At 32.9% G+C, this 27,977-nt stretch overlaps 1 protein-coding gene across 1 annotated transcript in view; it reads left to right on the forward strand.

The window, feature by feature from the left end:
- The first annotated feature begins 2,959 nt into the window (after positions 1–2,959).
- LOC115883131 (DNA (cytosine-5)-methyltransferase 1-like) overlaps positions 2,960–27,977 on the forward strand; it is a 49,540-nt gene continuing 24,522 nt past the window's right edge. Inside the window, exons 1-8 of the mRNA XM_030901441.1 lie at positions 2,960–3,055; positions 3,508–3,578; positions 5,756–5,862; positions 10,643–10,887; positions 16,628–16,957; positions 18,228–18,513; positions 20,371–20,547; positions 21,591–21,748. Coding sequence (XP_030757301.1) covers positions 2,960–3,055; positions 3,508–3,578; positions 5,756–5,862; positions 10,643–10,887; positions 16,628–16,957; positions 18,228–18,513; positions 20,371–20,547; positions 21,591–21,748 — 1,470 coding nt within the window. The remainder of the gene's footprint in view (positions 3,056–3,507; positions 3,579–5,755; positions 5,863–10,642; positions 10,888–16,627; positions 16,958–18,227; positions 18,514–20,370; positions 20,548–21,590; positions 21,749–27,977) is intronic.

The following is a 27,977-nucleotide window of genomic DNA, read 5'->3' on the forward strand; positions in this document are numbered from 1 at the left end:
TTCGAGGTTTACAAAAAATATTAAATATAAAAGTTATAGGGACGGTTAGGATACACATTTTAAAATTATTATAGAGTATACAGGGTGCTTCAAAAAAGTGTGACAAATATAACATATGTTTTTTTTAAATGGAATTCCCTATTTATTATTTTATTTTTAGATTCTGCGTAAACTTCCATAGCTTTTTTGTATGTAATGTTATATACCTAAAATTAATAGTTTCTGTAATATTTAAATTTGTTTAAATAAATGTTAAATTGCATTGTGGTAAAAAATTGTCAGTGGTTCCATTGTTTCTGAAGTTGGAGTACCAAAATTTGATAGGAGAGTTTTACAGAGATGAAAAAAAAGATATATATAAAGATATTTTAGTTCAATGATACAGGGTGTTCAAAATATATTTATGAATTTTAACTACTTAAAATTAAGAAATTTCAAATTTTTTAAATGGTACACCCTATATATTATCATTTTTTCTGATAAATTTTACAAAACTCTTCAACTTTTGTTAAGTATGTCATATACCTATTTTTAATAGTTTGCGATTTATTCCATTTTTTTTTCTATTTTTACCCATATTTTTAATACAATTACGCTATAACATCATAGTTACCATGACAAAAGTATTATCAAAATTTTTTGTCTGTTAAGCAAGTTAAGAACGAAATTTGAATTTTAGTTTAATGTGTTGTAATAAGTATAAATTGTAGAGATAATAGTTACAGATTTTCCTGAAATGAATTAGTCAATGTGATTGATATACACGAACAAGCCAAGAAAAACATATTTTTTGGTTGAGTACTATATATTATATAGTGCTTTGCTAAGTAGTATAAGAATAGATGTAGATTATCTAGAAAATATCTTCAGTGTGTATGGGACGGTATCACGGCAGTAGTAATATTGGCTTTACCAAATGAATTATAAACCAGAATTACTACGAGAAAAAAACTTTACTGTATGTCGAAAAAAAATTCTATATTAGTAGTCTTCAACAATTAAATAATCTAGTATTACCTTAAACTGTGGCTATTCGCCCCGACGCGCGACGGAAAATCCAAGTGTCCTCTTTCATAATATGGAAATACACCAAGAAATTCACGACTGCGATTTTAGTTTATTTGAGTAAACTTAATTAATTTATAACTAATACCAGTAATTGTAACTAATTATTCAGCTACTTATTAAAGATAAATAATAAATAGTTTATTTTGTCATGGCAACTATGCTTTTATAGGGTAATTGTATTAAAAATATGGGTAAAAATAGAAAAAATACTTTATAAAAGTTGAAGAGTATTGTAAAATCTATCAGAAAAAATGATAATATATAGGGTGTCCCTCTTTAAAAAATTTGAGATTTTTTAATTATAAGTAGTTGAAATTCATAAATATAAATTGAACACCCTGTATCATTTAATTAAAATATCTTTATATATATTTTTTTTTCATCTCTATAAAACTCTCCTACCAAATTTTAGTACTCCAACTTCAGAAACAATGACACCACTGGTAGTTTTTTACCACACTGCAATTTAACATTTGTTTAAACAAATTGAAATATTACAAAAACTATTAATTTTACGTATATAACATTATATATAAAAAAGTTATGGAATTTTACGCAGAATCTAAAAATAAAATAAAAAATAGGGTGTTGCTTTTAAAAAACATATGTTATATCCGCCACACTTTTCTAAAGCACTTATATACTCTATAATAATTTTAAAATGTGTATCTTAACCTTCCCTACAACTTTTATATTTAAATTTTCTTTGTAAACCTCGAAACAAATGGGATAATGGACTTTACTCTATCTGTACATTTTACATAGGCCCACAATTTATTGATATAGCGTGTATCTTAAACTAGCTGTACAGAAATTTGGTAATACAGGGTGTTCAAAAAATATATTTAATATTAAATAAATTTTATTATAATTTATCTACTTATTTTACAAATAAAAATATTATTCTGATGTTGAAGTTGTTTTTAACTTCTGTTAGTTATCTGCTTTTAGATACACTCTATATCAATAATTTTTTGGCATATGCAGAATGTACAAAGCTTTTTGTACCATTTAGGACCATACGTATGACTAAAAATGCATATTTTTTAAAAAAAAGTCGTATTTTCCTTAAAAATAATAAAAAACTTATCAAATTGTTTTTTCTAATTTCAATACAGATTAGTCGTACTTGGTAAAAATTTCGATTTTTTAAAAATTGTAAATTTGTTGTAAAAAAGATTCTTTACCAAATTTTCACATTCTTATAAAACACCCTGTATACGAGAATTCGCTAAATATATTTTCGAAAACCATATAGCATCTTAATCACAATAGATGCATCTAAAACCTGGTCCAAACCGCATCCCAAAATCTTTTTTAGTTCAAGAGATACTTACTCAACTTTAAATTTACCCTAAAATTTTGCTTGTCCCGATAATTACATATGTCCGGCAGTTTATTTGACGAAATTGTCCATAAGTACTAGTTAAACGCTTTTCTTCACTTACGCACATACGCCAGAAAGAAATCTAACAAGTAACCTGTTTGTTTCACCTATTTTTAATGGCCAAGCCGTAAGGGGAATCCCCCGGGTTCAGACCGTCAACGCATCGGCCCGGAACGAAACGGTTTGACCCTGATCGAGATCGATTCGGTTACCCAGTAGTAATGGGTCGATCCCGCGGATCCCGCACGGTAAATCCCGCAACTTTAATCCCGCGGAATCTCAGAGGGATCCCGCATTTGCGGGATTGCATTCCCTAGTCGTTACACAATGGAAATAAGATTGTGATATATGATTATGACAAGATTATGACAATATGAAGACAAAGAAAATTTGGTTTTCATAACAATGTATAATTTGTACTTTCTAAACCGTATAAAATTGTGATTATTGAAGCCAGCATGAGAATTAATATCACGAGAAATTATGTGACCTAGAAGACCGAACATGAGATGGGACCATGATATTAGGAAATTAGAAGGAATAACTTTGGCCCGCATAACCAACAATAGACAGCAATGGGCCCAACTAAAAAAGGAGTGGGTAAGAGGCTACACCATAATTGAAAATGCTTGAATAAGCTGAAAATGATGATGATGATATGCAATAAAAATAAAACAATAAATAGATCAGATTAAAAATTAAACATGATAGAAAAATCGTCTCCTTCTACTCTACCGTCCCCTACATTTTTATCTTTCGATTTTCTTCTTCGAACCGTATTTCAAACAAAGCCGATTTTAATTCGTCAGCTAAAATAAACATTTTTTTATCAGAAAAATTACCAAAATATACAGGCGTATTTTTCTTTTTCGGATGCGCTTAAAACTATATAGACGGCTTGTGTTTCTTTATATCAGTGTTTTGTGAGAGTTTTTCGGCGATACACCATCTGCGATCTCTGTTATTTTTTAACTTTTCATTATGGAAAAACGAGCAGATGTAAGTTTTTCTTTCCCGTCTAAATGTCCATATATTTAAATTAATTTCCATAGATATCCACGACTCGGATGGTCGAAGATATATTCTATCGTAATTGGTTGAAACGGGATTTTACTCCAGTCAGGTAATGTTATGTTTTTATAAAATTGTTCGTTTTTTTTATTATTGCCAGTATTATAATTTTAAAGGTAATATATTATGTTGAAAACAAAAAAAATACAGGATGGTTCGTGGTACGATCTAAATCGACGATAATTTTGGCGAGGTCAATCTCTAGATGTCATTACTTGGCCCATGCTTTTCTTTATTTTTTATGGTACCAATTGGCCTTAAGAAGGTTGTAATTTACTTTTATATTTCTCTAAAAAAATATTTTGTAGAAAAAATAAAAATAATATTGTATAAAAAAATTATTTTTAGAATAGATTTGTGTATATGGAAACGTTCTGTCCTTTTTTAATTTATCTATAATAATTAGTGTTATATAATTTTGGCAAGATTTATGCCAATTTTTAGTAAATTACGCCTATAGAGATTGATCTAGCCAAAATTATTATCGATGTCGTTCCCCAGCCGTCTTTGACGCCGTTTTTTATTCGATTATACTATATTTATATTATGTTGAAAATATACAGGATGAGCCATTGTGCTGATAGAAAGTGTATATGATATTTTGTAGGTAGGTACTAGAGATGGGCGGTTATTGGTAAAAAACCGGTTATAGGTTAACCGGAATTATCTTTAAAAAATAATAACTTGACAAAATTAACCGACACAAATTAACCGGTTATTCAAATAACCTAACCTAGCAAAACTAAACATTTAGTTTTCCTATAGGTTTACTTACCTCTACACTCCATAGGTCCACTTCAAATTTAGATAATAAACTTAGTTAAATCGCATGATTAAATAGAGATTGTAGCAATGTAAGTATGTATATGTACAAAGTGAATTTAAATAAAAATGCTAACCTCACTTTTTTGAGTAGACATGAATATGATATTAAAACTAGTAATTACTTAACGTTCAAATAAACCACACAACGCACAAGTTCTACAATCTACAACCAAGTTATTTTAATTAAATACGGAGAAAAATAGACCACAAGAAAAATAGACCAAAAGAAAAATAAAGAGACTGAATGAATAAATAATGAAAGATTATCTTCATTCATTACTTGAACTTCTATGTTGAACTTTTTTTGTATTCTTAATCTAAGCTTCAAGAGAGACTTCAAACTACAAATAAAATATATTTACGGTGAAACTTGGGTGAAACTGAGCGAAACCATGGAAAACTTTTGAAGAACCGTTGAAAATCCGTTAAAGTCGGTTAAAATTTAAATATAGAATTTAGAGAATCTATTTGAAGTTAGGTTTGTATCACTTGGCTAGCTGGTGGCTAGTAGTAGTCTATGGCATTAGTACTTTGCTTTATGGCCCTGATCTGTCAGGGCCATTCGGCCGTTGTTTTGATTATTATCATCAGGGTTCGCCTGATGCCTGATTTAACTTTGACATTTGATGTCATATATTTTCCTTTTGGGAGCGGGAGCGGGATCTCCCGTTATCGTCGTAATATCGGGAAGATCCGTGCCGTTCGCTTCTTCGAAATATACGATTCAAACAGCTAATATTTAATTGTTAGTTGTTTTAAACAAGTACGATTTTTTCAAAAATAACCGGCTATAGGTTATTGAACGTAATGCAAGGTTATTAGGTTAATTGGTGAAAAAAAAACTACCTTTAAATAACCGGTTATTTTAGAGGAAAATACCGGTTATTCAAAAAACCGGTTACTTTTGCCCATCTCTAGTAGGTACTTGAGATTATGTCACCTTTTAAAATTCGAGAATAGGCAGTAGGAGCACACATTTTAATAATATTTTCTTATTTTTAACTCTATGGATTATTCACATTAATAACGATCTTTTAACATGAGAAAAATTTCATAATAAATATCAATTCTCTCTAAGTTGATATTATATTCGACAAAAAAACGGCGTCCAGTTGGTTAATTTAGGCGTCCAGTTGGCTTGGAAATGACGATCGATAACATAGAGTTAAAAATTAAAAATCGATAACATTCCTTATATAATTTTACGTAATAAATGACAGCGACCTTCATTTCATAGTCATCGCTGATGCCGTTTTTTTTCGATCATATTGTAGTTTTGCGTATTTAAAAATGCATTTTTGAAATGTGCTCTATAAAATAAAATTGGAAGTTAACACAAAAGAAAACTTTATAAGGAGCTTTTTGGAAGTTATGAATTATATTTTTATGAATCATACTTTTTAGCAACTCCAATAAGAAAATACGAAAATTCCCCTACGATGGACCAATTGTTGAATGGATTAAATTACCAAATTCAATTAACAAAAATTATTATAAATTTGCTAAAGTTGGTAAGTTCAATATTTTATTGGGAAATTATCACGGAATAGCACGAATTTGCTTATACAGATTATAAATCAAATACGAAAAATTGGAGAGGTGATTGCTTGTTATAAATTAGAGGAGGTTAGTCATATATATTTTTTATTATTTTGGCATTTCTCTATAAAGTTATTAGCTTGTTTTTTCAAACCTTGATTAAGGTTATCCCCGAAACACCCATCTCTTTCTATCACATAGTCTCACCAAAATCACACGTTGTCCTCTACGCCGTTTTCCAATACAGAGTTCGGCAGTATTTTCCTCGTTTTTTTAAATGGAACACCCTGTATATTATTTTGTAGTAAATGGAGAATTAAAAAATGAACATTTTTTTATATTTGAGTATTTCAAAATTTTTAACGGTTTGGCAGATATTCGCGGTTTTATATTTCATATGGCATTTTCCATAGTAAACTTTTATCAAAGCCACCCAATGATTTTTCTCTCGTATTTTACCGTTGAACGGGCCATAATATGGCATTGGTATTATTTCATATTATGAAATAAATAATACCGCGAGTATCTACGAAGTCGTTAAAAATTTTGAAATACTCTAAATACAAAAAATATTCATTTTTTAATTCTCCATGTATTAAAAGAATAATATACAGGGTGTTCCATTTAAAATAACGAAGAAAAATTATTTTATATTTTAGAAAGGTTGGCGTAGAATTTTGAACACCCTGTATTATTTAAGATTACGATATTTTTAGAAAAGTAAAATAGACCATCTTAAGCAAACACCTAATATAGTTCTGATTTCAGGACAGTTCTTGTATTTTTAATATTTATTTTAAAAAAGGCTGAAAAAATATATTTTTATTTATTTATTAATATCTCTAAAACTATAAAAATCAATTTAAAAATCACTTTAGATTATGTAAAGTAATCAGAGAGGAAGCCAAAAATGTAATATACAGGGTGTTCTATTTAAAAAAAAACATCCTGATCCACTCACACTTTTTGAGTCACCCTGTAGTGGTTAAATTATTTTCCTGAAATATATCCTAATACATACTTTAGGTTTGCACTTAAACAAAATTGCTAAGTTTTTTTTATTTTAGGAGCTACAGATGCCCGACGCACTATTGCCGGACCCTGTATACAGGGCTGGGCGACACGGGCGGCCGCCCGGGGCGCCACATGCGTGGGGCGCCACGACAGCAACTAAAATATTTAAAAACAGTAATCTAAACTAAACAAATAGTAACAAATAACCAGATAATTAATCGGTATTATCAAATTTCACATTAAAATATTAGCAATTACCACACCACATAGGGAAGAATATCTGACTAAACATTATAAACACTACTATATCCTCTTATAGTTTACTGAAATTATGCTCAAAAAATCCTTAGCGCGAAAGCTTTGGGATAATTTTGATATCTTCTATTCTATGTTTTTTGAGGTGCTCTATTCGAAACGGGGATTTGCGAATTCAATTTCGTGGAAGAATCTTAAACAAAATAAAATAAAAAAATATAAATCTGATTGGTTCGTGGTATTTCACTTATAACACAAAAGCTACACAGGAGCCATGAGAACCTGTCCAACAGCAGCAATGGAGGTCATTCTAGATCTGACACCACTGCACATTGTCATTGGTAGATATGCCAATGCGACAATGATTAGAATGGTCACTAATGGAATTAGTACTGGGAGAATTGTCAGATCAGGGGCTTGGAACACCCTCAAAAAGGAAATACCACTCCTGCAACTCCCAGTGGACGATATGCCAAGAACGTACAACTTTGAGAAACATCTCAATGTAGTATTGAGCAATAAAAAGGATTGGAAGAGCGAAACGCTTGCCCAGCAGTTAAAAGACCATACCATAACTTGGTATAGTAATGCTTCTAAAACCAATACGGGAACAGGGATCGGAGTATTTGGGTCGAGAGTTAAATACTCCGAACCAATGGGCACTTACCCTAGTATCCTACAGGCAGAAATCTACGCTATCGAAAGATGCGTACAACTTATCTTAGATAGGAACTATCGGAAACAAGAAATAGGCATCTTGTCTGATAGTCAAGCAGCGTTAAAAACGATCAACTCAGTATCAATCAATTCGAAATTGGTCAAAGAATGCATAGAAAAGCTGAATATATTAGGCAAAGAAAACAAAGTCCTCCTACTCTGGGTGCCTGCTCACCAAGGGATAGAAGGCAATGAAAAAGCAAATAATCTAGCTAGAAATGGAGCGAACACTCCACTAACTGGACCAGAACCGTTCTGCTTTCCAAGTGGTAACCAACTCAAGGCGGAACTAAAGAACTTGGAAGATTCCATCCGCAACCTGGAATGGGAATCTTGCAACGGTCTAAGACACTCGAAGAAGTTTCTAAGGGCTTATGATCAAGAAAAATCACAGATCTCCCTGGGTTTAAGTAAGAACAATCTTCGGATTGTCACGGAGTTTTAACAGGACACTGTCTCCTCAATGAACACCTCAGTAGATTGAAACTAAGAAGAAACGGCGAACGCAGATTCTGTGGGGAAGATGGGGAAACACCAGTACACCTCATCACTGAGTGCGCCGAGACGACAACCATTCGTGCCATGAATTTTGGTATACTACCCTCTATAAAACCGTCCCAGATACTGGCTTTTGTCAGAGCCCTGGGACTGTATGATGAGTTATAACTGAAGAAAGAGGGATACAATAGATCTGTAAGGTCGCAGTGATTAACCCCCCTCCCACTAATTCTAAATTCTAAAATTCTAAACACAAAAGCTAACCAGTTTTTTTAAATAACCCTTCTTTCTATAATTCTCGTTTTTATAAATTTCTAAACAAACTGTTTTGGGTCAAGGGCCAGCAAAATTGACAATTTTAGACTGACCGCTCAAAATCGCAGTTTTTCCACTAACCCACACCCTTTATTTGTTATTAATGGCTGATATGCCCTAAAACTATATCAGGCAAATATTCATTCGTAAAAAGCTGAAGAGGATCCCGATATCCTTATTATCAAAAAAAAAGCTTATATAAGTTTGCCTCATTAATTAAATTAATTTATTAACAGTAGTGAGGAAAGATATCAATCTTTTGGTGGTTTTGATTGTTCCCAATTGAATATGTAGTAATACACGGAAGATGGTAGTAGAATCGTAGAATTTTCTCTTTACAAAAATCACACAAAGAAATATTTTTCACACAGAAATGCATCTCAAAAACTGGCTGATCCTTATTTTGAAGCCGACAAAACTGTCTGATCAATACTGATTATGCGAAACGCGAAATGAATTGATCAAAAAATTGTGAAAAAGAAATGAAAATTTTCTTAAACTCTTATAGAAAAATAATGCAACTGCTTGCAACTAAATATTAATGTTTTCAAAGATCACTTATACCAGAACGAGACTGCCGAAGTTGGAATTCTATTATAGCTCTATATACCGGGTGCGTCTCAAAAGTGGTTCACCCTTATAACTTGTTTATTTTTTCAGATGAAAAAACGAGATTTGGTTTGTTAGTATACGACCTAAATTAGAATAAATTGACGTATTCAATTGTTTTTAGTCACTTCCCGTTTCACCGGAAATTACTACAACTTTACGTATATTTCTACTTTATCCGATAGAAAATGACACTCTAAATAGAATGACAGATCAAATGTCAACTTTTTACATTTTCGCATTATAGTTTATTTGAAATTGTATCATGCGATTTATAACGACGAACAATTTGCAATAATTGGATTCGAAATACCAAGTGTGTGGAATCAAATTATTCGCAAAAAATGCTTGTTCCATTTGAACAAATTGGGATATGATTAAAAATAGGATTTGAGCATCTTTTAACTGACCAGGACAAGACACGAAAAACATTAGACGATCAAATCTATTTATCCAAAGCTCCTTGTTTAAATTAATAAATTAGTGTTTTTAACACAGCCATGGCACTCCAGATTGAAATTTAAAATACGATTTTTTAAGCGGAAATGTCAAAAGTTGACATATGATATGCCATTTTTAGAATGCCATTTTCTATAGAATAACGTAGAAATATACTGAGGGTGCCATTTAAAAATCGAAAGTTTCGTCGTTTCCGGTGAAACAGTAAGTGACCAAAAACAATTGAATATGTCAGTCAAGCCTAATTTATGTCATATACTAACATACCAAATCTCGTTTTTTTTATCTAAAAAATAAAAAAGTTATAGGGGTGACTCACTTTCGAGACGCACCAGTAGAGAAAAAACAAAAACAGCATCAGCCTAAGATCGAACTAAAAGAAGAATTTTGAAGTATCTTTAAGTGAAACTTTATTGTTATAGTAGTATCAATCTGTTTAGTTGTAGTTAAAGTATAGTATTGAAGGAAAGAGAGAGTTATAATAACTATTAGGGATTGGGGGGGGGGGGGCGCCCCAGATAGAGTACTCGCCCGGTCTCAATATTTTCCTTCCGCCGGCCCTGCTTGTATAAGAATGAACTCTACAAAGATCTATTGAATTAATCTAAATTTACAATGGGACTGATAAACCGAAATTTAAGTCAGTCATTTTAATTGCCCATCACGCCCCACCTATTTTTTTTTCAACGCTCTCTCCTTAATCTTTTTATTCAAAAGGGTTGAATGAGACGCAGTATTTTTCCAAGTTAATCATCATTGTATCTTTTCTGGGTTACGAGATTTCTGTAGTGTGGATTATTAACAAAATTAATCAGAATTTAATCTTAAATAATATTACAAAATTCAGTTAACAAATACCTGTTATAGACAGTAGTCATTTTTTAGGTGAGCTATTTATCAATCAGGGCGACAACATTCTTATACCTCCCGAGGAGAAAAACGAACCTCCCCAAATAGCCCACGTCGCCTATATGTTCGAAGACGAGGAAAATCACGAGAAAATGTGTCACGCTCACTTTTATTGCCGGGGCACGGACACCATAATGGGCGACAAGTCCGATCCCAGGGAACTGTTTTTAGTGGATCATTGCGAAGATATGCCTTTGTCGTGCATTATCGGAAAAGCTAAGGTGAGATTTGATAGAAAAATTATACCAGGCGTTTTCAGAAAGTACCCAAGTAGCATTTTCACGACTTGCGACCACATGTTTACTAATCACAACGTTGGATTAGTTACAAAAAATAGTTAGCTCCCTACCTTGGGTATTAAAATAAATTTAAACGTTTTTATAACGTTGTGCCGACGTTGGACTAGTACTACAGCAAAGTAGGAAGCTTTTGCGACGTCGAATAAACGTTGTCTTGTAACCTTTTTTGCTTAAGTGATCTTTAGGTGATTCGGACAACGTAGTTACAACGTTGGACAATATAGAGTTTTCCGACGTCAGTTTCAGGACCTATTCCAACGTTATGCAAACGTCGTCTGTTTTACTAATTCCAACGTTGTTTAGATTTCCTTATTCTTACGTTGGTAGGACGTCGAGTCACTACCTTTTTGCAACTGTATTGAACCATAACCTTAAATTTTAAATTTTCACTTCATTGTTCTGTTCAGTCAGACAGTTCAGTGCTGTTTTTGTATTTATAAAAAAAAACTTAATTAAAATGGGACATAAGAAGGTACATATAAAACTAAATTTAAATATACATCGACATATATTACCGATAGTTTATCCACTTCCTCGTTTATTTAGATTATAGAGGGCGGCACAAGCTAGACTCTAGGATGACTAAATTAGGCAATCTTGCGACTAGTATACTACCTGTTAAGGCCGAACTGCGACTTTATTAGTCCAGTATGCGACTACTCGAACTACTCCATCTTAATCTCCAAAATAACAAAGTGAAAGCCGCCATGTTGTTAAATAAGAAAATATTTCGTTCCTAAAATAGCAATTCCTGCTTTTTGAATACATTAACTTGAAATATTTGACCCTAAAAAACACGCGGAAACAATTTTTTCGACTGCGAATAAATTATTCTCATTTTACTTTAAAAAAAAAATCAAGAAAATTTTTAAAACTTCTTTAATTTTAAGGCCCATTAGTATTTTCCAAAGTAGAAACAATACATTTATCAATAAAGTTGTTTGCGTTTAACTTTTTAGCCTTGGGTAACGAGTTACAGAGTCGGTTAAAGTGTTTCAATAATTATGATCTTCAAACATCCTCCACACTTAAATACTTTTGTTTTGTTTTCCTTCACTGCCATCTGACATATGTCTCTAATTAAATCATAAAAATAATATTTTTACTATAATTATCCCAATTTAGGATAAAACGCACTTAGACGCCATATTAGTTCTGTATTTCTGTGAATTAGGATTTTAAACAACGTTGCAGTTTGTACTAAATTAGGCTTCTAGCCAACGTCGGTATCCAACGTCGTTTCGACCCAAAAATTATTCTCCAAACTAGTGCAGACTAGGGTTGGCACGAGGTTGTGCCGACGTTGCGCCCCGACGTTTGGTCGCGTGACACAACGTTTTCCCGACGTCCAAATGCTGCTTGGGTAAGGGTAGTATATTATTACGTTTTGATGCACTTGAGAATCCAATACAATTATTGTTTGTATTTATAATTATTATTATTTATTTTTATGTATTTTTAAATTATGTTTATTATTATTATGTATTTTAAACATTATTTTCAGATAATCTCGATCCTGTTAATGCATATGCCTCGGCATATGCTGAGCCGGATCACAATTTTTTTGCCACGTAAATATTCTTATGATTCATGAAGATATCACAATAATTAGTGTTGTGGTTTGGTGAAAGATTTTGGTTGGTCAAAGATTTTCCTCGATTCCAAAGAAAGCACGGCGAGTTTCCAAAGATGTTCCGTTAATTTAAAGAATTGGGAAGATATGCAACTCAATGGGCGAATTCGTGACAAGGCTGATTTGATTTCCCCTTACGTCTCAAGTGCTGTACGGTGGAGCCTCTAGTCGTTCCGCAGCCAGCACTCATTTTCTCTAATTCGGCTAGCGGAGACATATCGTAGTAGGTGTAGAACTGAAAGCGACAGTGTTGCCATATTAAAATGTGTAATATCTGTAATACGTTTGAAGAAAATATCTTTGTATTTTATATGAAAAATCCGCGTTTATGTATTAAAAATTTATTCATGTTAAATATAGAATAAACAACAAAAATTAATATTCTTTTATAGGTACTGAATATTTCGTATGGTCGAAAAAACTTGTTTAGATGGGTTGAAAATGACGATTATTGACATTTTCCATAATATTTTATATATGAAATAACAGCGATCTTCATTTCCAAGCCAACTCTGAAGCCGTTCTTTGTTTAATCATATAATATATTAAGTTGTTTAATGATAGAAAATCCATATTATTAACGTACTGTATCCAAAATCCGTAAATCTACGGGTTAATCCGTAGTTCTAGCAACACTGTCTCCGGCAACCACCTACTCTGTCAACTGAAAACAGAACTACGATACATTATTCTTTATCCGCTGCGCTGTAAACGACTCAGCGCGCAGCAGCGCAGAGCTAAACTATATCTCGGACATGTAACGGTAACGCCAGCTACATCTCGGACATGTTTTGTGCCACGAAATCGCCCATAAAGGTGCGTTTAGACTTGAGAACACACGAGCTGAGCGTCCGCCCACGGCATTCGTTCGCACTCTCGGCTCCGTTTAAATTAAAAACTTATTTTCAACGAATGAAGTGATCCACTTCTGTGCACACAGCAGAGTTGTGTTAGTGAAAACAATGGACAACCAAGAGATAGCAACCAGAAAAGAAAAATCGAAAACATTGTCGTTGGTGGTAAACCCAAATTTTTAGAAATCGATATAACTTATTCAACAACTTAGTGTCTTAGGAGCGCTATGATCAGTTCAAAAACTTTACGAGAATGACCAGACCCGACTTTCAATATTTACTTAATTTAATTAAGTAGTAGCGACTGTAGGTAAATTTCTGGGGTTTATATCGGATTCAGTGAAGGTAGAAGCAGATGATGGGGTATTAGTAGATCTATATTCTGAAATATTCATATCAGACGTACTTGGAGAACTAAGGTCGTGATAGGAGCTGGTGTTAGATGTAGCGGTATTCATTACTGAAAACTGGGGACATTTGTAGGGGAGAGACTGTGGAAATATTATTAGATACATGGAGAAAACGGCTTTTCATTTTTTTTTGTGCGTCATTAATATGGATATGTTCAATATTAATTTTATTTGCAAGGTCTTGCCATGTGTCACTTTTTTTTTGTTTTTGAATAATATAGGCAGAATATTTTACATCTTATTTTTTTTTAAGTTTTCATATTCTTGTATTAACAATAATGAAGATTCGTTGGTCCACTCCATAATTTTATTGAAGAAAGCGAAAAAAATCACACACGCAGACAAAACAAATTGCCTGTGCAACCTGAGCGTTCGCGCACACATAAAAACCCTTTGAGCACGGACCAAAACCGACACCAGACGGCTCGCGTTCGCGGCTGCTCGCGCACAGACAGATTCAGAGTGAGCGTGCGTGCACAGCCGGTTACACTTGAGCATTCGCGAAGGATCAGTACGTGCGTGCTCAAGTCTAAACGCACCATAAGGTTGCGCATCTTCTTATTTCTTCAATCGACAATTTAAGTAAGAACAATCTTCGGATTGTCACGGGGTGTCTAACAGGACACTGTCTCCTCAACGAAGGTTCAGTAGATTGAAACAATGGCGAATGCAGATTCTGTGGGGAAAATGTGTACCGGGTGTCCCACTAAGAATAGCTCTCGGCTGTATCTCGGAAAGTATTAGCCGTAGGGCTTACGGAAAAAAATATTTGTAACTAAAGGGGCTATGAGAAATTGCTGGAAATTATTTTCAAGTTTGTAAAACGGCCGCTAGATGGCGCAACTGCTATGGAAAATAAGAAAATAGATTTTTTACAGAATTTTGCCTGGATAATGGGTACTATAAATAATAGCTTCATAATCTTAAGTAAATTTTGGATTTTTTTTGTTAGAACCATTTTCCCCTATCTGCTAAACTAAAGTGGTGGGGGAAGGTTATCTCTATCTTTATTTAAATGTTAATAACTCCGGACTGGATGATCAGAATCCAGCAAACGAGGGTTCGTTTAAAAGAGCGTTTCTTACTCTATATTTTACCATATAAACAATAATAATAAGCTTTTGAACGTAGACGCTAGGGGGCGTTGTCTTACAATTTAACAAACATTGCGCGTTTTTTCAAAAAAATTAATTGCAATAGTATATGTAATTTTAGCTGATAGTAAAGAGTAGTAAAAGCTTAAAAAGTCAGCGAAAACCGCATCTCGATATCTTCTTTCAAACCGAAGATATTAGCAAAATTATAATAAATACCAAAAAATAAGCCCTTAATTACCTTATTTTTACAATACAGTATCAGTAGCCCTCTTGATTAGGCCCATTCTAACAAAAAAATAAGATAGAAACAGTTAATTTATTTTAAAATCGACGAAATACCAGAATAGCATAATACCAGATGTATTAATATCTAATAATTAAGATATTAATAATAGTGAACAAGAAACGATGATTCAGTGAAGTCATGGTAGACTTTTAAAATTCTATCTTTTAAATGCTTTTTCAAAATGCCTTTATTATTTGAAGTAGTTGAAGTTGTTGGCATTTTGAAAAAGCAATCAAAAGATAAAAAACGCTGCTAAGACTTTCAAAATGTTGATCTAATAACAGTTTGATGTTTATACTATTACGTCAAAAGCAACTTTTTTCCAAAGCCTACCATGACTTCACTGAATCATCGTTTCTTGTTCACTATTATTAATATCTTAATTATTAGATATTAATACATCTGGTATTATGCTATTCTGGTATTTCGTCGATTTTAAAATAAATTAACTGTTTCTATCTTATTTTTTTGTTAGAATGGGCCTAATCAAGAGGGCTACTGATACTGTATTGTAAAAATAAGGTAATTAAGGGCTTATTTTTTGGTATTTATTATAATTTTGCTAATATCTTCGGTTTGAAAGAAGATATCAAGATGCGGTTTTCGCTGACTTTTTAAGCTTTTACTACTCTTTACTATCAGCTAAAATTACATATACTATTGCATTTTATTTTTTTGAAAAAACGCGCAATGTTTGTTAAATTGTAAGACAACGCCCCCTAGCGTCTACGTTCAAAAGCTTATTATTATTGTTTATATGGTACAATATAGAGTAAGAAACGCTCTTTTAAACGAACCCTCGCTTGTTGGATTGTGATAATCCAGTCCAGAGTTATTAATGTTTAAATAAAAACAGATCTAACCTTCCCCCACCACTTTATTTTGGTGGATAGGGGAAAATGGCTCTAACAAAAAATATTCAAAATTTACTGAAGATTATGAAGCTGTTACTTATGGTACACCTTATTTAGGCAAAATTGTGTATAAACTCCATTTTCTTATTTTTGTTGTAGTTGTGCCCCCTAACGGTCGTTCTACAAACTTGAAAATAATTTCCAGCAATTTCCCATAGCCTCTTTAGTTATACATATTTTTTTCCGCAACCGCTACGGCTAATACTTTCCGAGATACAGCCGAGAGCTATTCTTAGTGGGACACCCTGTACATAGTATAATTTGCCATTTTTATTTTTTTTGCTAAATATTATGTTCCCTTAAGAAAATAAAAAATTCTTAGGAATTTTAGAATTAGCTGGGGAACAAATTTTCATACTCTGATTTTCGAAAGTCTGATGCATAACAATGAATTCCCGTAAACTTTATTTAACATTTTTCTATATTTTCGTTTTATGGATAAAACACAAACCGCTTTTAAAATTCTAGGTTTATAGGAAAGAGCACAAAAGCGGATGGCGCACCAGCGGCGGAGACGAGCGACCGGATCTGAACGACACCGACGACGGCAAGAACTACTACTTCTCGAAACGTTACGACTATAACCAGAGCCGATTCGTCGATTTTATCGACAACGGCTCCGAATGCATCTCCTGCTTCTGGCAAACGGAGGAGAACAACGAGAACACGCCGGTGTATAGGGAGAGGTTTTTGGGTCGGTCGTATATCGAATGGAAAAATGAACAATATTACGTCGGGTCAGGAATTTTTATAGATTACGAGAGGGAAATGGTGGAGACTACCAACAAAGAGACCAAGGTAAAGTTATTGTTAATGTTTTACCCCAATGAATAGTCTCACATAGTGCATTATACAAAAAAATAATTTGCTTTAAATTTTTCGACCGTACTTAATAAATAGAGAAATGAAATGAATTCTTCACAAAAATATATTTAACTTATTGCCATTCCTAAACGATTCTTTTTATATTATATAGAGGGATGGAAGAAAAGCTAGACATTTCCAGTGTTTTGAGGTACTTTCTGGAGTAACCAACTGACAATTGAAAACATTTTGCGACGTCAAACTGCATCCTGATTTTTCTTGAATTTTTTTTCACTATGATATCTCATATCTCCATTTTTACAAAAAATAAGTATTTTGATGACTTTTACCAACGCCAGTATTTTTTGAATTTATTATTTTTTACCAACAATACTGAATAACAGAAGTATTAGCATTTTATAATTATTTTAATGACAAGTATCCTCACAATGTTCTTTTATAACCTCTTGAGGGCCTCAACTAGAACAGCTCATTTGCTGCAGGAATTCTGGATCATAATCTCCTACCTAACACTATCTAAAATGTTCGATTCATTGCTCTTATTAACTCCAAAGATGTAATTTATATATCAAAGTAAATAAAAATAACTATTTGAAAAATGCCAGCTTTCAATTTGACGATACAAAATGATTGTAATTCCACAGAGTATCTTAAAAACACTGAAGACCAGAATAATAACAAATCGTTTGAGAATGGAAACAAGGCGAATGTATTCGTAGAATTTAGAATGAGTGGGAGAGGAGGGGGGATTAATCACTGCGACCTTAAAGATCTATTATGTCCCCCCTACTACGAAAAAAACTTGAATAGTTTTTTTTTAGCAAATTATTCAAACTTTGAAATGAGCTATTAAAACTTAAAATCGGTTAAATATTAACAAAGTTACAAGTGATAATCCAATTTCATGCTAAAAATTTGGTCCGCAATTTTGATGACGTCATCAAAGGATGATCCGGAGATGCGAGAGATTGTCTCCCGGCAATTTTTGAAGCTTTATTGTCTCTAGAAAGCGTGTGCCAAACTTGGTGCTGGTGTCCGGCACTGAAATATTTTAGTCTAACGCCACTGACTATATATCTGTTTTAGTACGTAGCAATATGTTTCATAAATGATTTTTAGTAGAGTTTAAATTGACTTTGACGCTTTTTTGCTTTTGTTATTTGGAAAAATAATCTACCATCAACCTTGAGTCCCATATAATAATATTTTATCTAAATTTAAAAACGAATAATTTACTCTACAGGAAGAACCATTTTACACCATCGAATACTTAAATGGAGATTGCGTACGTATGTCGAAAATTGATCGCGACACGATATTCCCCGAGCGATACCGGAAATTCGAGAAAAAACACGATCCTGTTTACGTCGCCTGCGAACCTTACACCGTGGGAGTAATCGAGAAAATAACGAAAAACAATGACAAAATTACGGTGAGAGTCAGGGAATTCTACAGGCCGGAAGATACGAAGGGTGGAGAGTATGGAGACCCGTTTTTGGTGTACTGGACAAATCGTATTTACACTATAAGTAAGTTTAATTCTAATTCACGCTTCATTTTTTTTCGAACGTACTAGGCACCCTAGACGCTTCTGGAAGATTACAGAACTTAAATTGGTATTTTTTTCCACTTCATTATACTTCCAAACAATAAAATAAAAATTGACCGCATATTTTCCTATAATAAATAAATACAGCCGGTTTGTCGATGCAATGAGTTAATTCGTTTCGAAATTTGTCCATTGTATTTGTGATATTTCCTTTAAAAGTTCGCCCAAAAACCGACATTCCGCCGCACAACATATTGCATCGACGTATTAGCTCAGCAAATCGAAGCATAAAAAATAATTTAGAAGCAGAATAAAATACTAATTCACCACAATACACCAAAACACTTTTACTTTTGCACTGGACGCGCGTTTCGTTAAACATTTTAGAATCATCAGCAGAATATAGTCTATCCAACGATAAGATCCTTGAGAGTGATAGATGTGTCTGTCATTTTAATTTCAAAGTAGTTTATTTTATTTTCAAAGAACTAATTTGGTACAATTGGAATGCATAATTAATATATTTAAAATTTGAGTGACAAGTGATTAATTCAAAATATTGTGAAAAAAACTGTATAAAACTGAAAAGATCTAATCGGGTTATTTTATTAAGAAAAAATACGGTATGTGTTAATACAAAACAAGCAGGGTGTATTTTAAATAAAATACGACATACCAAAAAAAATATAAAAAAGATCTCTTACTTTCAAGCTCAACCAACTTCCTGCATTTATTATTACATTTATCAATATAACATTATGTACAAATAAAAAAATAATATTGCAATGAAATAAATAAAACACAACATAAGTAAAACAAAATGTTTTATTAATAATAACACTTACTGAATTTTATACCTTAAAAGTTGGTTAATTAACTTTAATCTTAATTTTTTTAAAAGAGTATCTTTTGACATTATCTCTCTGCAGTACTAAAATGTATTATTTACCTGTCGTGTGATGTTATTTTACAGATACTCCAGTTTTTGGTACCATATACGGGATGGTATACAAATTTTATTTGTAACTAATACAACTCTCTGGCCCTAGTTTCTGGAAAATTCTGTCTCTGGGCACCGAATATTAACTGTAAACTATATGGTTTGGGTCAAAACTTAATTTTCCCTTGAGTTTTCCTCCACTTAATTTTTAAAAACACGAAACGCAAGTAACAACACAGTCCAAAATGCAAAATATTTATTATTTTTATTTGACATAATTTGACACAAAATTATAACCTGTAATTTGGCAAGAGTTTGACAACTCTCAAAAATCTTAAGTCGAGTTCATACGCATTGGCGTCCTTGTTTGTGGTTCATCGTTCCGTCAAACCAATAATATTGAAATATGATCTGTCATTTTTGAAATAAACCAATAAAACTGGTTAAAAACAACAATAGACGATGCATGACGGATTTATTTATAAACCCACCCATAGTTAACTTAAAAAAATATTAGAATCTTTTTTTAATGAAATAAATGGATTGGTATGCTTATCTCATTGGTAGTATATCTCTATCTGCTTTTTTTTCTGTCATCGTCTGTCGAAATGTCACCTGAGAAAAAAATCAGAGTATAATTCAAACGAAACTAATAATATTCACAGATGGAGCGTTTATATAGGCGCTCAGTTGGCACCGAGTAGGCGTGACAAAAACTAACCAAGCGAGACGAAACCTATCGATCTGATCCCTTAAATAGGAGCATTATTTCCTAATTTTATTTAAATGATAATTTATTATTTTTAAACTTACTGAATTTTTGTTGATTTCAATTCAATCCTACAATTTTAATTCAACAACGTCCAACTTGATGTTTAATTACTTACTCCTTCTCAGGAAATTTTGATAAATGGAAGTCAGTAGTCAAAGGAAAATGCTACATTTCTAACACAGAACATATAGAGGATACATATCAATGGACAAGAGAGGGACCTTCCAGATTCTATTTTCGAGAATTCTATGATCCAAATACGTGTAAAATCAAACCGTTACCTACATCTGCAAGAACTATTGGTAAAATGATTTGCATTTTTATAACATATCTACTTTATTATTTAAAATAAAATTCTTATATAAACCGTTTTATCTGCAGTGTATTTAACAAAATTCAAAATGAAATATGATTTTTTTATTATTCATTTACCAGAAATAGCATTTTAAATTTCAATTTAGCGTGTCATAAATATAACTGCAATTTATTTTATAACGGTTCCAAATTATTCTCAAAAAGATGTTTTTTTTAATATGTTAATGAACCACCCTCGTTCCATTTGAAAAAAATTGAGATATGTTTAAAAATACGATTTGGGCATTTATTAACAGGCCAGGACAAGATACGAATACCATTAGAGGATCAAATCAATTTTTTGAGGGCTTCTACTAAAAATCAGTGTTTTTAACACAGCCGTGCCACTCTAGATTGAAATTTAAAATACGATTTTTTAGTTGACATGTGATGTTATTATATTCCGAGTGTCATTTTCTACCGAATAGAGTAATAAAATACCGAGGGTGCCATTTAAAAATCAAAAGTTGTAGTATTTTCCAGTGAAACAGGAAGTAAACATTTGAATACGTCAATCAATCCTAATTTACGTCATATACTAACATGCCAAATCTCGTTTTTTTTAATTGAAAAAATAAAGAGTTCGGCGCGAGCCACTTTTGAGACACACCCAGTATAATACCGGATGTGTCTCAAAAGTGGCTTTCATAAGAAATATTTTCATTGGATTTTCTCTACCTTATGTCGTTCTTAAAGAAAAATGTCCATAATTGCTATTTATTTTTCTTTTAATGACTGGAAATCTTATATTTTGAGAAAGAGTCTCTGTATATTGGCAAGAATGGCATATAGATAGAAGAAAAATTGTATTATGAACAACATTTCTGTTTTTGCATTTTTAAGACTTTTTTGTACATTGGTTTCTTTTTCTACTGTTCTCCATATTCATAATGCAAAATACCTCATGAACTCAAGCTAACCATAAATGTATTTTGTCTGTAATGTAGGTAATCGTTTAATTTTTTAATTGTTAATTTCTTAAATATTTTAGGTTTGAAAACGAGGAAGACTTCTTGCGGTTACAACAGCGAAACGCCGTTACTATGGCCTGAACTTCAAACAAAACTAAAGTCACTGGATATTTATGCAGGTTGTGGGGGATTATCCGATGGTCTGGAAAGAGCAGGACTCGTGGAAACCAAGTGGGCTGTAAGTTTTGATTTAGGCTTCTAGTTGTAATAGTTTATAATTTTAACTAGATTTATATACAGGGTGGCCCATCGAAAACGTTCCGCAAGACATAACGGCCAGGATATTTTTTTTTTCAAAAATCCCAAAACACATCAATTTTGTTTGTGAGGGGGACAACTTTTGCCCCAAAAATGATTGCAAAATCTTCAACCCTCTAAGCGGGGGTGACATCCCCCAACTTTTTTCAAATGGGAAGGGGGGTCAAGTGGCGCCGCAATGAAAAAAGCTTTCTATTCTCTATATTTCCCCGCTTCGTTTTTGAAAATCGGTCGAGTCATTGAGAAAATATGAAGGATTGAAATTTGTAAAGTTTATTTAAACATTTATCAGAGTAAATGATAAGGATAAATTATTCCTTCGACCAATTTGCTGTTTTTTCTTATTATTTCTAGATGTTTACGCATTTTTTCACTTGGCACAAGGTTGAACGATCAGGTGCGGTCTCAATATCGTTAAACTGACCTACAATAGAATTTCCAAAAATACCAGCCCGCGACGATCAAAATCGTCTTCGTTGAGTTCTTGTACCAACTGAATTTTGTGCGGGTGGAACTTGTGTTTTTTTAATATCGTTTGGACACCTGTACGGTTCACGCCGGTCGCGGTCTCATTGGCTAATTTTCTTGCACTCAGTGTACGAATACCTCCATAGCTTCATTTACTACAGGATTTTCCCTCTGCCTCTTTTTATTCATAACGGTATTCTGCCTCTTTTTATTCATAACCAGTTTCGTGAAATTTTGCTACTAAATCGCGAACAATTTTGCCATAAAGGTGTTTGTCAGGATGACGTTCATTGAATATCTGCGCAAACCGATTGCCACATTCACTATTTTTCAAAATAAAGTTCGATTATATCCACTTTTTCTGCAAGTGAGTACACCATAATTGTTAAAAAGTTTAACGATATTGAGAAGAGCATCAACTCACAAGTCACAGAACAGCTATCTAGCAACTACCGCACCTGATCGTTCAACCTTGTGGCAAGTGAAAAAATGCGTAAACATCTAGAAATAATAAGGAAAAACAGCAAATTGGTCGAAGGAATTTATCCTTATCATTTACTCTGATAAATGTTTAAATAAACTTTTCAAATTTCAATCCTTCATATTTTCTCAACTACTCGACCGATTTTCAATCCCGAAGCGGGGAAATATAGAGAATAGAAAGCTCTTTTCATTGCGGTGCCACTTGACCCCCCTTCCCATTTGAAAAAAGTTGGGGGATGACACCCCCGCTTAGAGGGTTGAAGATTTTGCAATCATTTTTGGGGCAAAAGTTGTCCCCCTCACAAACAAAATTGACGTGTTTTTGGATTTTCTGAAAAAAAAATTACCCTGATCGTTATCAAGGACTATACACACAGAGGATAGATTACTCCCGTAACAACAACGTTGGCATGTCGAGGACTCAAGGTCGAACGGTCGTGACGTAGTCATCAGTGCAGAATCGGCAGCGTTTAGCGTGTTTACATGTAATTTTATGACTTTTCTCTTCAGTCTTCAGTGTTTAGTGACAATGATTTATTTTTATAGCGTTTTAACATGGTTTTAACGTTTTGGATGTGATAATAACCTTCGAAAGACCTTATACAAACAATATTTCTGTTTCTTAAACTATATTTTGTCTGTGTTTATCGTCTATTATCCGACTCTCTCTAGACCATCTCTAGACATTTGAACATTGTACATCGTTTTTTAATTAGTTTTAAAACTTATTGGTAGGTTTCACAATAAAACGCAGGAGAAATATGTTCTGTAATATGTATTAATTTGTGGTTTTAGATTACAATTTATTATGCCTGGTCAGATTTGTGCTGTTGCTTTATGCAAAAGCAATAGGTTAACACTCAAGAAAGAAAGTGTTAGCTTGATATTTCATTCATGTCCTTAGGCAAAGGAAAGTTTTAGTTTAGTTTCGTCCACAATTAGAAAGCAATGGATAAATCGATGTAAACAAGAAGACAAACTTAACCCGAATACTTCTACAATTTGCTCATACATTTTACACCAAATGGTTATGAAAGAAACCTACAAAATGAACTGTTAGGTAGATAACAAATTTACTTCTATGAAAAACAAATTCTAAAAATAAAATTGATAATTAAAAAAAAATAGTTAATTAATAAAACTTATGTATTAGGATTTCTTGTGATATATAAATAAAAAATGTTTGCACGTTTTAATCATTACCCAAAACCCACTAATAAAAGGGAATTTGTTATTCAGTGAATGACAGTCAGGACTCAGGAAAAGATAAATAATAATTATATTATTATTATGTATATAATGTACATGACATTTATAATGTATGTACCTATTATTTATTTTTATAAACTACTTAGCACACCAAAATTCTCAGATACAGATCTAATTTTTTACAAAAATATGTAATATTAAGATCAAATCAATATAAATAATTATAGCTAAATTGGAATCTCTTATCATTACAGCTACACTCTACTATTAAGCAGACTTTTATGTATTATTAACCATTAATTTTAAACATCCAAACACTTTTGGTTTATAGTTTAAAGGAGGTATTAGTGCCCTATTCTAATGCCTTGCACCGTTAGAATTTAAAAAAGGCCATGTATTTGCTTAGATTAAAAAATCTTTCATATTGCCCTACATTTCAAATGGGCGGCGTTTGAAAGCGCACTGATGGTGACGTCAACGCTTTGGAACGCTTCGGCAAAAATTTCGTGGGAACTCGGCTATCCTCTGTGTGTATAGTCCTTGGGTCGTTATGCCTTGCGGAACGTTTTCGATGGGCCACCCTGTATTTACACATGAGTTAACCTGATAGATGTAGGGACAACAATTCAATAGAACCGCAGACCTAGAACCTTTGTAAATTCTCCCTTGGGAACAAACCACGTCAAATCCGCAAGTCAACTTAATTTAGCGACTATTAGTGACATTTGGTCTTCGGTAACTTGACTATAATATGTCAGACTCCAACCATTACCATATTCGGTATTCTCTGATCGACGACAGGCGTCCACTATTAGAATTCCAGTAGTTACAGTTTGAAGACTGCTTCTGATATGGCGAACATTAACATTGTTCAATCTTCTTTATTGGGGTTAGGTTAGAGTAGATTCTTCGGGGTGGCTATCGACCTTTTTAGATCTACTGTGGTCCTCTTCTGATCCTTAAGTTACATCCTTATCATTTCCAAAAAGTCTAGCAACCTGGAGACATTCAACTGTCAATAGATTATCATTGCCTATTACAGAGAACCGCATATTTGCCAGGCAGTCGCACCGACATAAAATATGTTCTTCAGAATGACAGAACTTGCACATGGCTTAGCCCGTTACTCCCAGCTGCCGATTCTTCAATGTTCAATTCCCATTAGATTTAGATGCCGATTCAGCTTACAATGTTCTGTTAGCAGACTAGCTTTAGACACTAAAGCTTTTGTCCTATTTTACCTCGGTTTTTACTTATCAGGTCTCGGGTCATCTCTTATCAGGTCAGTGAATTTTGGCAAATGTTCTACTAAGAACTTTTTCGCCTGCCTCTGCCCTGGTGAATTTCTTCACTATTCTAGAGATTTTTTGGCCACCTATCATTTTCACCACCCATCTATTATCACTACTGCATAGAAAACTTACACATACTAGACAGCATTTAAGTTTTCCGTTCTGAAACAACTAAGAAAAGCATAGTTAAAACTTTCAAGAAAGCAAACATCATATTATGCAGTTATCCTTTACTCTAAGTATACCGAGTGCGTCTCAAAAGTGGCTCACCTCTATAACTTTATTATTTTTACAGATAAGAAAAGAGATTTAGAATGTATGACATATGTAGCATATGACATAAAAAAGGATAGATTGACGTATTCAATTATTTTTGGTGAGTTCCTGTTTCACCGGAAATGACTACAACTTTTGATTTTTAAATGTCACCCTCGGTATTTATTTACTTTATTCAATAGAAAATGACATGCTGAAATGACACTCCACATATTATATGTGAACTTTTGACATTCTTGCATATGGTTTATTTGAAATTGTAACATGCGGTTCATAACGACAATTTGACTCGAAATACCAAGTGTGTGGTACCAAATTATTCGTAAAAAATGCATTTTCCAAATATGTTAATAACTAATTAATTTTGTTTGTTGTTCTGTATTGATTGGTTTAGTAAAGACCCTGTAAATGCGATAAATTTTACATTGGTGAAACATCTAGACCCTTAAATGTTAGAATTAAAGAACATATAAAGATTATTTAAGAAAGGGGGATTTTTACAAATCTAAGATTTTTCAGCATTCATGGGACACAGGGCACAGAATAAATTTTAATAACGCCAAAATTATAATGAAAGAAGCGATAGCCTCTAAAAGAAAAATAAAAGAGGCTTTTTTAATTCAATCTAATAAAAATAAATGTATTGCTAATGCATCTGTAGATGTTATTAATGTATGGCAATCGCTTCTTTGATTTTAAAGAACATAACATAAATAAACATAACATACGTAAAATTTAAAAATAATCATACAGAAAGTTTGGGGCTTTTTGGTTTTACCTTATTAAGTAATTGTTATCAGGTAGTAATTGTTAATTTTGAAGTTTAACTTGATAAAATGTCATTTTAACAGAAAGTCAACGGTTTCTTGTAGACGTATCTGTGTTAAAAAAGTAAAGTGTTCTCGAATAGTTGAATTTAAATATTTTAAATAGTTTTTTTCTTTATTCTTTGTATTTTTTTGCTTCCGACGACGGCGACGGAAAGAGACAACTTTCCGAAACGTTAAGCATTTTTTTCTGTGTTAGGCAAATTTGTATTACTGTAAACATAACTTCTGACAAGCAGCGTCCGTTTAGGTTTAACGCAGAAGTGTTTACAAAAAATATCTATTTTAGTTTGTAGATTTTCTTGCAGTGCAGTGGCGAAATACCCATAAACTAATGATTTTGAAATGATTTTTTTTGAGAGATGAATCCGCCACATAGGTACAGTAGTACGTCTCTTCGTTCTGTAGCTATGGAGTATCCGTGAGAGGGAAAACGATATTCTCTCGATGTTTTTCGTAAAAAAACAGACGACGCGTCCCATCAATAAAAATTCAACAAATTTGCCAGTAGCCAATAAAATGAGTGGGCGGAGCGATTTGCGGTGACGCACTCTTCAAATCCACGTATAAAATATATTGCTGTTTATTTAAATGTTTTTTGTCCGCATTCCTTTCATAGACACAGATCCAGCAGATGTACTGTATAGACATTTTTTACGATTAAATTACATTAAACGAACAAATCTATTTTTCCAAGGCTCCTTGATTAAAAATTAATGTTTTTAACACAGCCATGGCACTAGATTGAAATTTAAAATACGATTTTTTTAAGGAAAAATGTCAAAAGTTGACATATGATATGTCATTTTATTCAGAGTGTCATTTTCTATCGAATAAAGTAAAAATATACAATATTTATACAGGTGCCATTTAAAAATCAAAAGTGGTAATCATTTTCGGTGAATCAAGATGTGACCGAAAACAAGTGAATACGTCAGTCAATCTTAATTTATGTCATATACTAACATCCTAATCTCGTTTTTTAAGTGAACAAATTATAGGGGTGAGCCACTTTTGAGGCGCACCCTTAGTGTGCGAACACAGTGCAAGCAGGTTTGCCGCTTTCTGGTAGCCAGCGCCAATCTGGGTACCTATTCTTGACATCGTTCGCAACTTTGCGTATACGCATCACGTGTATTGTTATAAACAGGGTATCCCAGAAATAAGTGCAAGTATTTTAAAGGGTGGCAGATCTCGATAAAAGAAACACATTTTCCCTTTATCGTTTTTCAAATAAGTCCAAAATAACGGAGTTATTTTACTTTGAAAATTTCCAAAAAAAATGATTTTTTGCTCAAATTTTGAGAACCTTCTTCATGTGCCTTCTCCTCATCGGAGGTTGGCGACCATCAATTGGAATTCCTCCCTGTCTTGAGCCAAACGGATAATTGCACTTGCCTCTCCTATATTAAACCACTGGTGCAAATTCCGCAAGCAGGAAAACCGTTTACGCCCGATGCCTCGTCGTCCTTCAATCTTTCCCTCAACGATCAGCTGTAAGAAACTATATTTGTTATTTCGAAAAATATGACCAAAATATGCTGCTTTCCATCGTTTTATTGTAGTCAATAGTTCTTGGTCCTTACATATTCTT

Source organism: Sitophilus oryzae, unplaced genomic scaffold (assembly GCF_002938485.1).
Source record: "Sitophilus oryzae breed Bouriz unplaced genomic scaffold, Soryzae_2.0 scaffold_1816_pilon_pilon, whole genome shotgun sequence".
NCBI classification, from domain to species: domain Eukaryota; kingdom Metazoa; phylum Arthropoda; class Insecta; order Coleoptera; family Curculionidae; genus Sitophilus; species Sitophilus oryzae.